Genomic DNA, 14,144 nt, shown 5'->3' on the forward strand with positions numbered 1-14,144 from the left:
ATGTTACATGCTGGGGTGGTCAGGCTATAATACGGAAAACCTGACCGCAAACCATAGTGGTGCACCGTGTTGGGAAAGATGCCACGTTCCTCGCACGTTAAAGAACCCCGCTGTGGTATTCGATAGGAGTAGGAACCTTTGCGCTCCGCCACAGGAGGCTAAATTGCCCGACCTTACCCATCCCTCCCTTTTTCTAGTGGCAATCAAAATTTGTCGACCCTACTGTCCTTGTGTCCCATCCCGTTTTTCATTTCATCATCATTTCATGTTCATTTTATCATCCGTTTCATGTTCATCGTCTGAATATAGCTGAAATATTGCTGCTCGGACGTTAAACCCCAACAATCAATCTGTTAATCGTGATCGATAGAAAGATTTTGGATTTCTTATAAAACGGACCTGTTATTGAAAGTAGTTCCGGTTGCATTTAGGTTGATATTGCCATGTTAAGTGTAAATGTATCATATACAGTTCGTCTGATCAGGCATGATTCACAGAATTCTTACTACATATTCCTATTGTGACCTCCTATATTAAATTTGTATCGAGATTAATTTGGAAGTCAAAAAATGTCAAAAGGTATCAAATGGGGAGTGGGGATATCATGTTAGTGAGCATTGCTCACAGCTTTTCTAGTTTTATATCGTATGGCTTTTGTTGTAATAACAACATTTATTAAAAGAACACATACATCTTTTTATTTAAATTGCGGCATATACAGCATTCAAACACTAGATGGACATGCACACATATAGCTGTTCTTCGATTATGGAAGTAATAAAACACATATTCACAATAGTATGATGGTACTAAATATGTCAGTTCAAATGACGCAAGTTACAGGGTTTATTATTACAAAGAGCAATGTATAATTGTGCAAATAAGTCAATTAGTTATTTAAATATGTGTAATATTCTTCCTGCGAATAACGCTTCTTTATTAATTGCATACACATACTTTTCAAGATTTTTGTTTTTGGTTATTTTCCTGATTTTTTAATGTGTGTAAATGTGGTTTCAGTTGAAATCTTGAGCTCCCTCTCCTGAAAAAAAAACACAAAAAATACATGATCAAAGTTATTGCTGTTCTTAAACAGTGATATATATCGCTTATATTTTGTCCGAACACATATCTGTAGTAATGCAATATTTTTTTTTGAAAAAAAAATAGCAACAACGAAAAGATTGTAAATATTTTATGTTTATGTTATCAATTTACAGGGAAAGTTTAATTGTGTCTATAGTGTTATTAAATAAAACGTAATTTATTTGAAAAATGACATTGTTTAATATTAAGAAAATGGTGATACATGCTGTTCATTGCTAAGTAAACATTGTTTGCAAAAAAAACAAACAAACAAACAAAAAAAAAAAAAAAAAACGTAATCAATTGATTTCGACCTCAAATGTAAAGAAAATCTGTAAGGTTAAATTGGGTATTAACTTTATAATCTCCAGAACAGTTTAATACTGTGAAAGTACTTTTGTTCGTGGGGTACCAATTTTCGTGGTTTTTTGTGGGTGAGCGCGACCACGAAATTTGTTTCCAAACGAGAAGGATATGTTCATCGACGTATATACTGTAAACCTCAAACCAGCGAAGTCAAGAACGTACGAATTTGTGCATCTTCCCTGATCCACGAATTAAAGTTCTTTCACAGTATTAAAGTCTAAATAATATAAGTATTCAAATTAAACGGTCTCACCTTGCTTTAGTTTTCTCTTCTTCTCTTTCTGTTTTCTTATTTGCTTCGCTTTCATTAAAAATTCTTTCAGTTTATCTATTGACAAAATTAATTATGATATTGCTTTTTAAGTAACAAAATCTGTTAGGTAAGGGCATTTCTTATACGTTAAGAAGAGAATTTTTGTGAATCAATTTTGTAGTGAAAATATTTTTTTTTCCATAAAAGTTAAAATACAGGTTAAGTTACCATAATGTTCAGTATTACAAGAAATCATAGGTATACTGTAGTAATCCATGGATTGATCAACTGGTTGATTGCAATTAACTGCCAGAGAGCAAAAATATCATACATTTCAGAACGATACCATGCGATATATTGAACCAGCCATTGTTGTATACCGTATCAGATTTTTATTGAGCTAGCTTTAAGAAGACACGTGTTGAATAGACATGTTCGGTTCTCAGGGAAATTATTCTGACTCCGAGCCATCCAGACACCACTCTTTCATATGCTGCGTGTTTTGCGGAGAAACAGAAACAACCATTTATAAAGTCTTTGGCATGACTTGCCTGGGGATAAAACAAACAACGTGCTGCATTACAAGCGAACACACTACCACAATACCAAATGGGGAGAGTGGGCAAAAAGGCACAAGATTAAGAATAAATTCACATAACAAAATAGAGCTGTAAATTACCTATGGAAAAAGAATCAAGGTCACTATCATCAAAAATATCATCTTCACTAGAATCTTCTCTGTCTACTACAAAACGAAAGATAACATCATTAAATATCTTTTTCACTAGAATCTTCTCTGAATCTTCTCTTATAGCAAGATCCGAAAAAATATAGGATAAATTGAAAAGTTTTACATCTCAGCTTCATTTTTCTTCTACTTGAAAAATGGGGAAAAAAATCACAATCATTTCATTTGGGTAAAGTTACACATAAATATGATTAATGACTATTGAGTAGACAACTTTGTGTGAAAACTTGGACGCACACAGAAAAAAAGTTCTGAAATCAATAGTTATGAAAAAAAACAGCCATGTTTTATCAGCAATGTTAACCATCATCAAATGAACTCAGAAATACCATACAAAAACTCACTAAATGGTTCCTTTCTCAGAAATCATTTGGTCAAAATGTAAACAAAGTAACATATCAAATATATATCACTCGACCTGAAATCAAATCCCACGATATGGCACACCTGTATAAAGCTTCTTTTAAATTGTGGCTGTGGTACGTAGTTAACTTAGATACTTAGATCTTAGTTTAACGTAGATAATTTTAAGGTAAAAAGGTACCCAAAATTCATTTGGAAAAAAGAAAATATGTAAAAAAACTTACCATTTAGATTTTCTGTTTCCATTTCTACTTCTTTGTCAGGCGTTACCTTAAGACAAGAAATAAAAATGAAAATAAGGGTCATACATACGAAGAGGTATTTCATAAAATATAAGTGATGTAAGAAACAAGTAGTGAAATGAACGGTGGGGAACCACGACATTTTTTCAGAATTTTACCAACTTACATCCCTATTAAAAGAATTTGGACATTTTGTTTTCAAATAAAGAACAAATCACACGTATTGTTTCATGTATAGTGATATATAAGGAACTGTTTCAACGTTTTCTCTAAGAGTACCCGGCTTCATAAATAAGAGAGATTAGTATGTACCCATTTGATAAATACAGTGAAACCTCGGTAGCTCGAACTCCAAGGGACCATTGAAATGTGTTCGAGTTATCCGGAGTTCGAGAAATTGTTCCGGATTTCTTTCGTTGGCGGTTCGAGTTCCGAGGTCGTTAGAAATTGCTTACTTCCTCCGAAGTTGTGTTAGTTCGTGGATCTTTTTCATTCGCTTTCGGAAGATTATGTTGATTTACGGACATTAAAAATGCTGTGTTTTCTTTTAAAAACGTCCAGAGTGCGGGTTCATTGGTCAATAATTTGTTTTCATCCGATTTTCTTTCATGGTTTCATCATATCGACTTCGTAACATTCTCGAACTTCAATCAGTTTTATCAAAACTACCTAATTAGTGATGACTTAAATATTACCTGTAATTAACTAAAATGACACTGATTAATGATAGGTTTTCAGTTTTTACACCTTTTATTACCCAAGCTGACAAAATGTCTGACGAGTTCGAGTTAGTGAAGTTTATTCTCTGAAATTTATTACCGAACGGACCGACTAGTCAGTTCGAGTTTTCGAGAAATCGAAGTTCGAGAAATCCAAGGTTATTTATATTCTTTATATAGGAGAAAATTTTGGTACTTTGAATTGTGTTCGAGAAATCCCGGGTGTTCGAGCCATCCGAGTTCGAGCGAGTGAAGTTCGACTGTACATTTATTTCTATAGCCTCTTTAAGCATTTGAATAACATGCCCATCCTTGCAAGAAAAAAATATTCCACTTGTTTAAGTCAAATGGTTGAACTTTACAAATCCTTTATTTTTATTAAGAAAAGATAGAAAGTAAGTTGTGTATGTGTTGACTTTGAATTTCTTTGCATCATTTCGTGTCAACTATATTTGTAAGGACAATTAAAGATTTAATACTAAACATTGACTATAAAACAAATATATAGGGGCAATTTTGATCATGATTATTACAACAAAATATTCATTAAAAGCGTATTGTTTTATTAGAAACCAATTAACAAATGTTTCCCGTTGTCGTTGTTCCTGGTGGTTTGGGAAATACTCAATTACAACCAACTGATACAACACTTGAATTTTGTCTGCAGTATATAATTGTTATTTCCTAAATTAATTTTCTGTGGGATACACGAGTTAATTTTCTATCGCATACAAAACAACCAACGGCTAGAATATTCATCAAAATTATATTTATATTCAAGTGAAATGTCATACCATTTAATTATAATTTCGGAAAACACCATCGTCAAATGTCACGTGTCATAATTTTAACTATCACTTTCGGAAAATGGGTGTTTTACAATAAATAACCCTCTCTTGAGGACATAATTACTAAGCATTCAAAAATCATTTTATATTGAAACAAAATTATTCCCTTAGATAAAACTGGTAGTGATCCCAATCTTCATTGTATGTGGCCGGCATACGGTTTGTCAATGTGTTGATTAGACACGAAACATCCTATTCCCAAATGGCAATGTAATTAGATAATAAAACTGAAATATCAAAGTTTAATACTTTTTTGGATGTTCAAGTACATTTCCAAAGTTTTAAATTTCAATTAAACGTAATAATTATATTCCTGAAACATATATTTGTTACGAAAATGACCGTCTTGTGCTGCGATTTAATAAAAGATTTCTATAAAATAATATTATCGACAATAAAAGACATGATATTGTCAGAGGTTTAACACGTTTGTTGCAAGTTAGTCGGAGCAGTGCATGGTGCATTTGCGTCCACTTTGAACCAATCATTTCTCCTATAGTTTTCAAAATTTAAATGAATTTAAATAAATGTTTTTTTCTCAGAAATTAAATAATGCTCTTTGAATGAAAGGTAATATAAAATTGTGTGAAAAGTTGATTGATTAATAATAGTTCAACGTCTTATGGCAGATATTTTATGCATTTCAGAACGAGAACGATTGACCAATCGAACAGACCCTGCTTTATACTTGTCCGAAATCTTAATTGTGCTAGCTTATAGAAGCAACGTCCTGCAGGCAGGAATTTCGCCCAACTCGGACACATTATTCTGATTCTGAGTCAACCAGTCGTCACTCTATCCCTTATGTAACACGTGCTTTGCGGGGAAACCGTGACAACCATTTTTAAAGTCATTGTTATGACTCGACCGATGTACCCACAACCTCCCGCTCTTGTGGCAAGCACGCTACCTTTGGACCTCCGACGCGGTATGCAAAAATATTCTTACTTTTGAAGTCGATGTTTGATTCTGTACCTTGGATGAAGAGGTGTCAGTTGATTGGTCTTCTATATCACTGTTAAAGTTATGTGGTGGTTTTTCATTAGTTTCGATATCAACGGTCTCTTCCTCACATGACGAAAATGCCTTATTAACGTTTTCGACAGTGGTGGTAATATTTGTCGCCGGAACTTCTTTCTTTTCTTTTTTGTCTTGATGGGATGTCATTTCAGAGAGCTTGTTCATTTCATCTACAAAAGATTCTGTTGCATCCAGGATGGGCAAAGGAAACTGCTGAGGACCGTAATTAGTCAAATTGAACTCTGGGCTGAATGGTATGTTACAAGATGGAGGTACACCATGACGCTGCATATACAATGACTTCCACCATGGTGTGTAATTAAGACTCATTGATCGCAGCATATCACCGTATGAGGCAACTGATGAATGGGCACTTTGGACGGGAAAAGTTGAATGCATTGAATCAGCCATATTTAAGCGATACAAGTCACTACTTTGTAAACCTGTGTATGATCTCAACATTGGCTGTACAACAGGGGATTTAAAATCAGCGCTTTCTCTTGTTCTTGTTGGGGATAGACTAAAATTTGTCTTTCCTCCTGTCGTTCTTTTACGACACCCTCCGTTAAACATCGCTTTAACGTCTTCCCATGCATAAAGAAGCGTTTCTGGTGGACTTTTCTCGGTGAGATTAAGATGTCGACGCCATGAATTGAAGTTTGCTGCATCTGGATGTCTGTAAGAGCTGCTTGATGTTTTGTGGTAATGGAAGATAAATTTGTTAGGAGAGAAAAATGCATTACATGTGATGCACTTAATACATTTAGCTCTTGAGCTGTTATATCTGGATGGCATAAACATGCCCTGACAACCCCATCCACAGGAATGTTCTACTTGGAATGAAAAGTTTTCTGGTAACTTTGGCGGAGGAATATCTTCAAGGAAAGACTTGACAAGACGTTCTGCTTCTCTTTTAGTGATCAGGCCACACCTTCGCGAGGACACGGGCATTGCTCCGCTTCTTCGGAGTACTTCAAGCTGTATTGGTGAGCATTGCATGCATGTTATCCCGAGTGCCACTCTTCGGTTATGTATTTCATTGTAACTGAAATCCCGAAGAAGTGTGTTAGAAATTTGCGCCAAACACAGTCTTTCTTTTCCCTCTACATACAAACAGACGATAGGAACACCGAATAGATTTATTGTACCAATCTGAGCATCAGTGGACCCTGCTGCCAGATCTTTCAAACTTTGATTTCGAAGGTCGTCTGGTTCTTTTCCTTCTTCAGCGGAGCTATCTTCAAAGCTACGTCCAAATATCGATGCTGTTGTTATTGTTTGTTGTCTTTTTTCATGACTGCCTGCAATAGATATTTTTTTAAATGGGGGTCAAGCAATTCAGGTTTCGTATACTATAAAACGAGTCAACTGTGCAAACACGAAACACACAGAAATGCAAATAATGTGCACTCTGCATAAATTTGATCACATATTTCTTTAGAAGTATCAATCAGTTTATAAGCATTGCAAATGTGAAAAACAAATATACATCGATGACTTTCTTCAACAAATCTTACACAATTCCACAATACATTTAAATTGTATATTTAACATCTTAATGGTGAACTCTGATCTTTTAGACGAAAATGGGTATCGATGAACATTGCCTGAGGTTACCAAGCTATAAACGGTATCTTTAGGAAGATCAAATTAATTATAAGTGGCTATAATCAATCAACTTCCATTCTCAAAGCAAGTACAAATTAAACGGATCAGTAAAGTTGTTTTGACACGTGTAAAAGGCGTAATTAATTTGCTTGGGATACTCCAAGAAAGTAAGATTGATGATCGGCTGTATATTAAATGTTAATAAACATATGCAAGCTGATGAGGAAAAATGAAAACATCACCCATGAGGGAACTGTATTTCTTTAGGCTAAATGTTAAGTCTTTTATTTTTTTCAATCATACGCTTAGGGGAAATATTAAGTTGTTAGAATTAATGATATCGTGTAAATCACCACTTTTCCCGTTGTATATTTGAAGTTGTTAAATCCTTTGGCATCAATAAATGTAGATAATGAAGTAAAATCAAAAAGAGTTCAATTACACGGTGTCTGAGTTGTTGAATGAGAATGATATTGTCAATTGGAATAGCTAATACCAATTAAATTCAAGAAAAGAAAAGGTTTGGATTTATTACTATCAAATATAGTCATAAGATTCACATGAAAGCTATCTTGAAAATATTAAAAAAAAATAACCCCACGAGTTAGATAATAGTTCATATTAATTTAGCTGTTATAAGTAAAGCCCATTGATAATTTACAGTTACAATTTAATTTTTGTTTGTTTCTGGTCTTAGAAATATTACTACATTATCACAGAGTTCTAAACCAATAACAACAGAAAGATTCCTTGGTTTAATATCACTAGTACAATGGATATATACACAACGAAAAGTATGCATAGTCTCTATCCAGTTGTAAAATTGTACCTTTTATTTGGTAATCCTGCTGAGTACGAGAGGAACCGCAGGTTCAGACATTTGGTTTATATGCTTGGCTGATAAGCCAATGGTGCGAAGCTACCACCTGAGGGATTATGACTGAACGCCTCTAAGTCAGAATTTCGCCCAAAAAATGTCTCATTGGTGTGTCCACTCTTGTGCTGGGATTTAGTTTAAATATTATATCGCGGCTGATTTGGTAGGCAAAATTTGGACATTGTAAATTATAAAAATATCAATAAGAACTACATTATAAAATGCATCTAGTATAGTTGTATAGAGTAATCAAGGGAACCAACGTTATAGCGGTAATAAAAAGAATGTAATCCAGGCACAAAGACCAGACATGGAAAACAGACATACGCAACAAAAAACATAGAGTAACTAAAATCATACATACAAAGTGACAAAGGCAAATGAGCAACTCGGACTCCACTAAAACCTGAGAGCATGGACCAGGTGCACCGGTAGGGTAAGCGTTCTCAGTTTTTCTAGAAACACCCGCCGAGTTGCTCATAAAAAGTCAAGTCCTAGGTAGACAAACGAGGAAAGGAAAACTATGACCCGTTGAATAAATCAGTTTTCATGGTGCAGATGGATACACCATAACGATCCACGAGTTCATGATGACGACCATAAAACTTGTGTAGTGATGGCTTCAATCTTGTAGCAACACGACCTTGTTCCAGAAGCCTATTTGTTATAGAGTTCTAGCGCGATACAAAAAGTCTGCGTAGTTTCGGCAAGCTCTGGCATAACGTATGAGTTGTGATATGAATTCCATAAGAAGAATTAGGAAATAAAATGTAGGTCATGGTATTATATATGACCACAATGTCAATAATTATTTCACTACTCGAAAGCTTTGAAAGAGTAATCAAGGGTACAAAGATTGAAGTTTCGTCATTTGCTTCTTCAATGGTATCTTTAAACAACCGATCTTGAAGGAATAAAAGTTGGTTCATTTGTATACTTTAATAAAGCCTTTCAATAAACTTTTAACCTTATCAGAATCTATATTGTTCTTCATTCTTTCAGAGAAAACAATCTTTAAATAAATTGTCTTTATATCAAGACCGTTTACAGGAATATATACTTTTCATGCAGTGTTATTGTGTTGTGTTGTGTTTTTATTTGAAAAATGTACCATGCTATAAATCCAAAATGATTTCATGTGAACAAACAAATGTTTGAATTTACTGCATTTTCAATATATTTATACTTGTAATTGCGGATACTTCAAGCTGGAAAGAGAACCTGCTACTTCTTCAGAACAGAATATATATATAACGTTTATGCTTATATTTCTTATCCAACGCTAATACTTTCACCAAGCTGAAATTTGTCTAAGAAGTCTATTAACTGTAACATAGTATATATAGTAAAAAGATTCATTTGAATTCATTTTAAGTAAAATTACATCGTTGTTGTCGTCATTTTTCGATAAACTTGTTGTTAGTCTTCGCAATTTTCAAATGGAACTCCCTTTCTACGCCCATTTATCAAGACACCATTATGTGTAACAAAATCCATGTCTTTTTTTGTTTTTTTTCGTATTTAGAATTATATTTGAATTATAAAAACATTTTTATTTGTGTAATTAATTGAAAAGTCGACAATAAATTCCTAAATTACTTTGTTTTGTGGCTGATAAGGAACTTAAATCATGTTATCTACGTCAGAATATTTTCAGTTAGAATAGAACCCAGGTGCAGCTCTCCATCTTAATTATAATATTGTGATCTTAAATTTTGTGTTATAAAGGTAGGATGCAGTCATAGACTGTGTTTTATTTATTCTCTCGGATTTGTATTTCCTTGGATTATATTTTACAGGCATTAATCACAAACATAATACCGCCTTGTACTTCAATACACTACTCTGTCAATACTGTTGGTGAATTTTATGGTTTTCCATGTCGCGAAAACCAAAACGCGAGAAAAAAACTAAATTTTCCAGTGGGAATAAAAATGATTGTTTAAAAAAATGGGATTTTATACAAAAGTATTTTAATGACATTATTGATTGAATACTATAGTATTGGTTGGCATGAATTTAGCCGAATAATCGAAGGACGGATCTATAAATTTCTTCTCAACTTGTACATTTAGAAACTAATACTTGACTACTATGAACTTTTAATGTTTTTAAACTAGGGTGGTAAATTTCTCAATTTTATTTCATTTCTATCCAATAAATTTGTTTCTTTTACAAACACTTTTCGTATATAAATTTTCAAATGTTTGGTTATAGACTTATCATTTAAATTCTTCCATATGTTTGTGTTTATGTCTGACAAAAGGGGAGTTTCGTAATCTGAGCTTTAGATTAAGACAAAATTAATATAACAAAACAACAACATTTACAAACATGCAACAAAAAGTGTTTTGTCTGCTGGTATGGAAATTTGAAATAATAAAACAATCAAGTCTACAAGAACAACAAAAATAAAAAAATAAAAAAAAAATTATTATCATAAATATATACATGACACAGACCTCAATGCCAAATTACTCAAGCTATATACATCATCTCCAATTTCTGAGCCAAAGTAACTTATCATGTCTCAACTAAAAAGTATAAATGCGAATTATACCAACAGCAAAACATTAGCTTTTTAGTACTTGGGTAGAAATGAATTATTATTTTATTTTTCAAATGGTCTTTGTTGTGTTGGTCTGTTTTCCATATCTGGTCTATGTCCCTGGATTACATTCTTTTGATTTCCGCTAGAATCTTGATCCCCTTGATTACTCTTTAAACAGACATTTCATACAGGTATACTCCTTTGAAAAAAGAGTCAAACTGTTTCCATGACAAATTCATTGGTACAGGATTTTTTTGATCAGGTTACGTGAAATGACTACCTTTAGGGCAGTTAACGCTTAATGAACCGCGAAGCGGTTTATGAACAAGTGTCAACTGCCCTGAAGTTGGTTATGCCATCATAACTTAGTAAAAATTAAATACATTCCTTATAATTTAATTTCTAATCGATTAAAGACAAATTAAGATGTACCTCTTCCTCACAGTTTCATTTAGGTTCGAATTGTTTGACTTGCGGACTGCACACCGATCAACGTTAATGACGTCACGTACCAAGTTAGTTTATCTTGCCCAGATGAGAAATAAATTGAAATTTCTTTTCATTGTTGTGCGAATATCATAAAAATACATTTAGTATTTATGTGCAGGTATAAACAGATGTTACTTGTACTATCAGGAGATTCTATCAATACATTTTTCGTATTAATTAAAGAGTGCATTTTTTTTTTAGATATTTAAAACAGTCGTGTTAAATGATTTACTAGTCTGTTGTTATAATAATGTGCAATATTGGCCTGCATAATCAATATTCCAATACATGTTTTCTATTAAAAACATCAGCAGCATTTCTTTAAGTGTTACATTTGATAAAACACGATGCATTGGTTATTTTTAGGATCAAAATTGTTCCCATGAGTGAACTTGACTAACGCAGACGTATTTTTGACACATTTTTTTTCAATCACTTAAAAAAATATATTCTTGTATCACAAACTTTTTCAGAGGATATTTTACATAGTTTTATATTGTTTCATTAAAAAATGTACATATTTACATCCTTTCGATTTATTCTTTTAAAGAAATCAGTGGTTCTTTAATAGATAATTAGATAATTTTGAATATACATTTTGTATAACTTATGACATTTACGGTTTCGAAGTAAAATAAACCCTGATTGTTTGGAAGAAAATTGTGTAAAATGAAATAGCTCCTAAATTGAAAATTCAAACAAGAATCATTTTGTTCATTAGTCAAATTGTAATATCAAACTAAACTTTGTGAGGTTTCCGTAATTGTAATCAATCTTTGAACTTCATGGCAAACTAATGGACTGCTATAAAACTGGTGTACGATGATTCCGGCTTTACCATTCAATACGCAGTATTACAATAAATTAAATAGAGATTAAATATTTTTAAAGATAAAAAGATTATGTTCACATGACGGTTAAAATTAGCCATGATTATGCCAATTGCCCAATTACTACCTCTGTCACTCATGACGTTAGGTGTCTCCAAACATGGCCTCCGCACCTGTCTCGGTTTTGTTCGGAGTTTAACCCACAGGAACGAAATTCAAAGCAATGAAATATAATTAGCTAGCAATAATGTTTGATTTAAAATTATTTTACAATTCAATAAGACAAACACTTTACAGTAGTCAGGACGTGTGACAGACAGAACAGAGAAAACTTCCATCCTTAATCATCAGATAACATACACATTAAGTTCAAATGCCAATATTATATTCAGTGTTTCGGTTTTTGTTAAAGTGAGCATTGAGAATAATCTTTTTGGTTAGTGGTTTTATTATAATGTCATTCGTACAACTTTCTTTTTTTATTTTTAACGAACCAGGAAATTTGTCTTAGAAAAAGATACTTTTTTATATATGTATTTCGTAGAAATCGAGAATATAAAAATTACAAACATATGTTTTGAATATCGGGACAAAATACTATGATTACAAATGTTGATTTTAGAACAATATGGAAAAAGGCTTTTGTCCAAGTAAATCTGGGTGGTATTTGGAATTTTAACTAATAAACAATTAAGATTTTATGAATATGTTACGTTAGAAATCAAATTGTAAAGTTACGTTTTAAAGTGGCAAAACAAAACAAAGCGTCACTTAAAGATGTTGATATTTATTTTAGCAACCCATCAATCTTTCCTATAATTTTTTTTCATATTCGGTATGTTAATGATAAACCTCCTATATCAAAGCAAACGATAACGATATGGCTTGAATATTTTGTATAAAATACGTTCTGTTTGATTTATTGTGTAATTATATTTTATTTTGTTTCGTTTTAATGTTTTCATAAAATATATTGGCATCATTAAATGAATACAAAACCCCGTTACTGTTATTTTCACGATGACATGCATTACATTTCCAAATGCATTTTTACGCACTTTTTGTAGATTCTTTATCAGATATTATTCAGCATTTGAGTAAATATGGTCTTGACAATAAAAATCCAGAACCTTTTGTCCAGCAATGAAAAAAAAATATACTTCGAAACATTCCGAAAAAAGACAGTGCTGCAGATAACGGCAGATGTTATAGAATATCGCAAATGCTTATGTTAAGACGGAGAAAAGCATGTTAAAATGCTCTAGTGTTTAATTTTACAATAAACAAACTTGCAATACACGAAAACGCTTATACATAAATAGTTATACATAAAAACAAACTAAACAAAGTTTTAGTATCGGTATCAAAATACCCCTGTAGAATTTGATAAAAACACTTTTTTAAACAAATAACATTTTCTTGCAACTGTAAGATTTTAAATCAGAGTTGAAAACGCATGTTTTTTTTCTGACACTTCTATATTCGCCTGAACCTTCTTCAGCAGACAAAATGCAAAAGTTATGAAGAATAACCATATTTAACTGTGTCTATAATTTGTATTGAAAGATAACTATTACTTGCTTTAATCAGCTGTTGAACTATTTTCTAAGAATAACTATTTACAAACATAACATTTGTATCACTTACTGTGTTTAAATTAAGATCAGTAATATTTTAGACAACACTAAATTTACATTACCTTCGTTTGTTTCCCAAGGGGTAAATGTTATACCGGACTTCCTCTCCATCACACCTCTTTTCTGTTCGTAAAATTAGCAAAAATTGGAAATATTCTTTCGTCAAATGTTAGATATTGTTACTTTATATTAAGCATATGTTAATATCAATATTGCCTTAATTGGCTAACACCGTGTATATGACCTTATGTGACCTGTATTATTAGAGGCATCCACTGACAAACGATAGTTTCTAGCGTTACATTGCCACGCGCCGCCCTTTTTATATTCATTGTTAAAACAGATGATTCGGTGTTTAGCATATAATGGAACATTAATACTACTGGTGTTATACTAGTTAATAGTATTGAGAATTAATTCTACTTTAGCGGTGTTTGATATAACATTATAATTCACTTTATAAATATTAACATGACATTTGTAAAATTTTGAATGTGTCAACCATTA

At 32.4% G+C, this 14,144-nt stretch overlaps 1 protein-coding gene across 1 annotated transcript; it reads right to left on the bottom strand.

Moving 5' to 3' along the window:
• Positions 1-714: 714 nt before the first annotated feature.
• LOC148622843 (uncharacterized) lies at positions 715-13,865 on the bottom strand. Its single transcript, XM_088574064.1, has 6 exons — positions 13,700-13,865; positions 5,574-6,946; positions 3,041-3,086; positions 2,385-2,450; positions 1,706-1,780; positions 715-1,042 (listed from the first exon to the last, which is right to left on the bottom strand). Exons 1-6 carry the CDS (start codon positions 13,746-13,748, stop codon positions 1,017-1,019), a joined length of 1,635 nt encoding a protein of 544 aa, XP_088430190.1. The 5' UTR covers positions 13,749-13,865; the 3' UTR covers positions 715-1,016.
• Between the last annotated feature and the right edge of the window lie 279 nt (positions 13,866-14,144).

The sequence above is a fragment of the Perna viridis genome, chromosome 3 (genome assembly GCF_037379345.1).
Source record: "Perna viridis isolate PV_CMFRI_1.1 ecotype Kerala chromosome 3, ASM3737934v1, whole genome shotgun sequence".
NCBI classification, from domain to species: domain Eukaryota; kingdom Metazoa; phylum Mollusca; class Bivalvia; order Mytilida; family Mytilidae; genus Perna; species Perna viridis.

What these genes read in the sequence shown, in the direction of transcription:
- LOC148622843 (XM_088574064.1), bottom strand. Translation starts at nt 13,748, where the DNA reads ATGGAGAGGAAGTCCGGTATAACATTTACCCCTTGGGAAACAAACGAA. An exon ending in CCCTTGGGAAACAAACGAAG is followed by an intron (nt 6,947 to 13,699) that starts GTAATGTAAATT and finishes TATCTATTGCAG; the next exon opens with GCAGTCATGAAAAAAGACAA. An exon ending in GGAAACAGAAAATCTAAATG is followed by an intron (nt 2,451 to 3,040) that starts GTAAGTTTTTTT and finishes TTCGTTTTGTAG; the next exon opens with TAGACAGAGAAGATTCTAGT.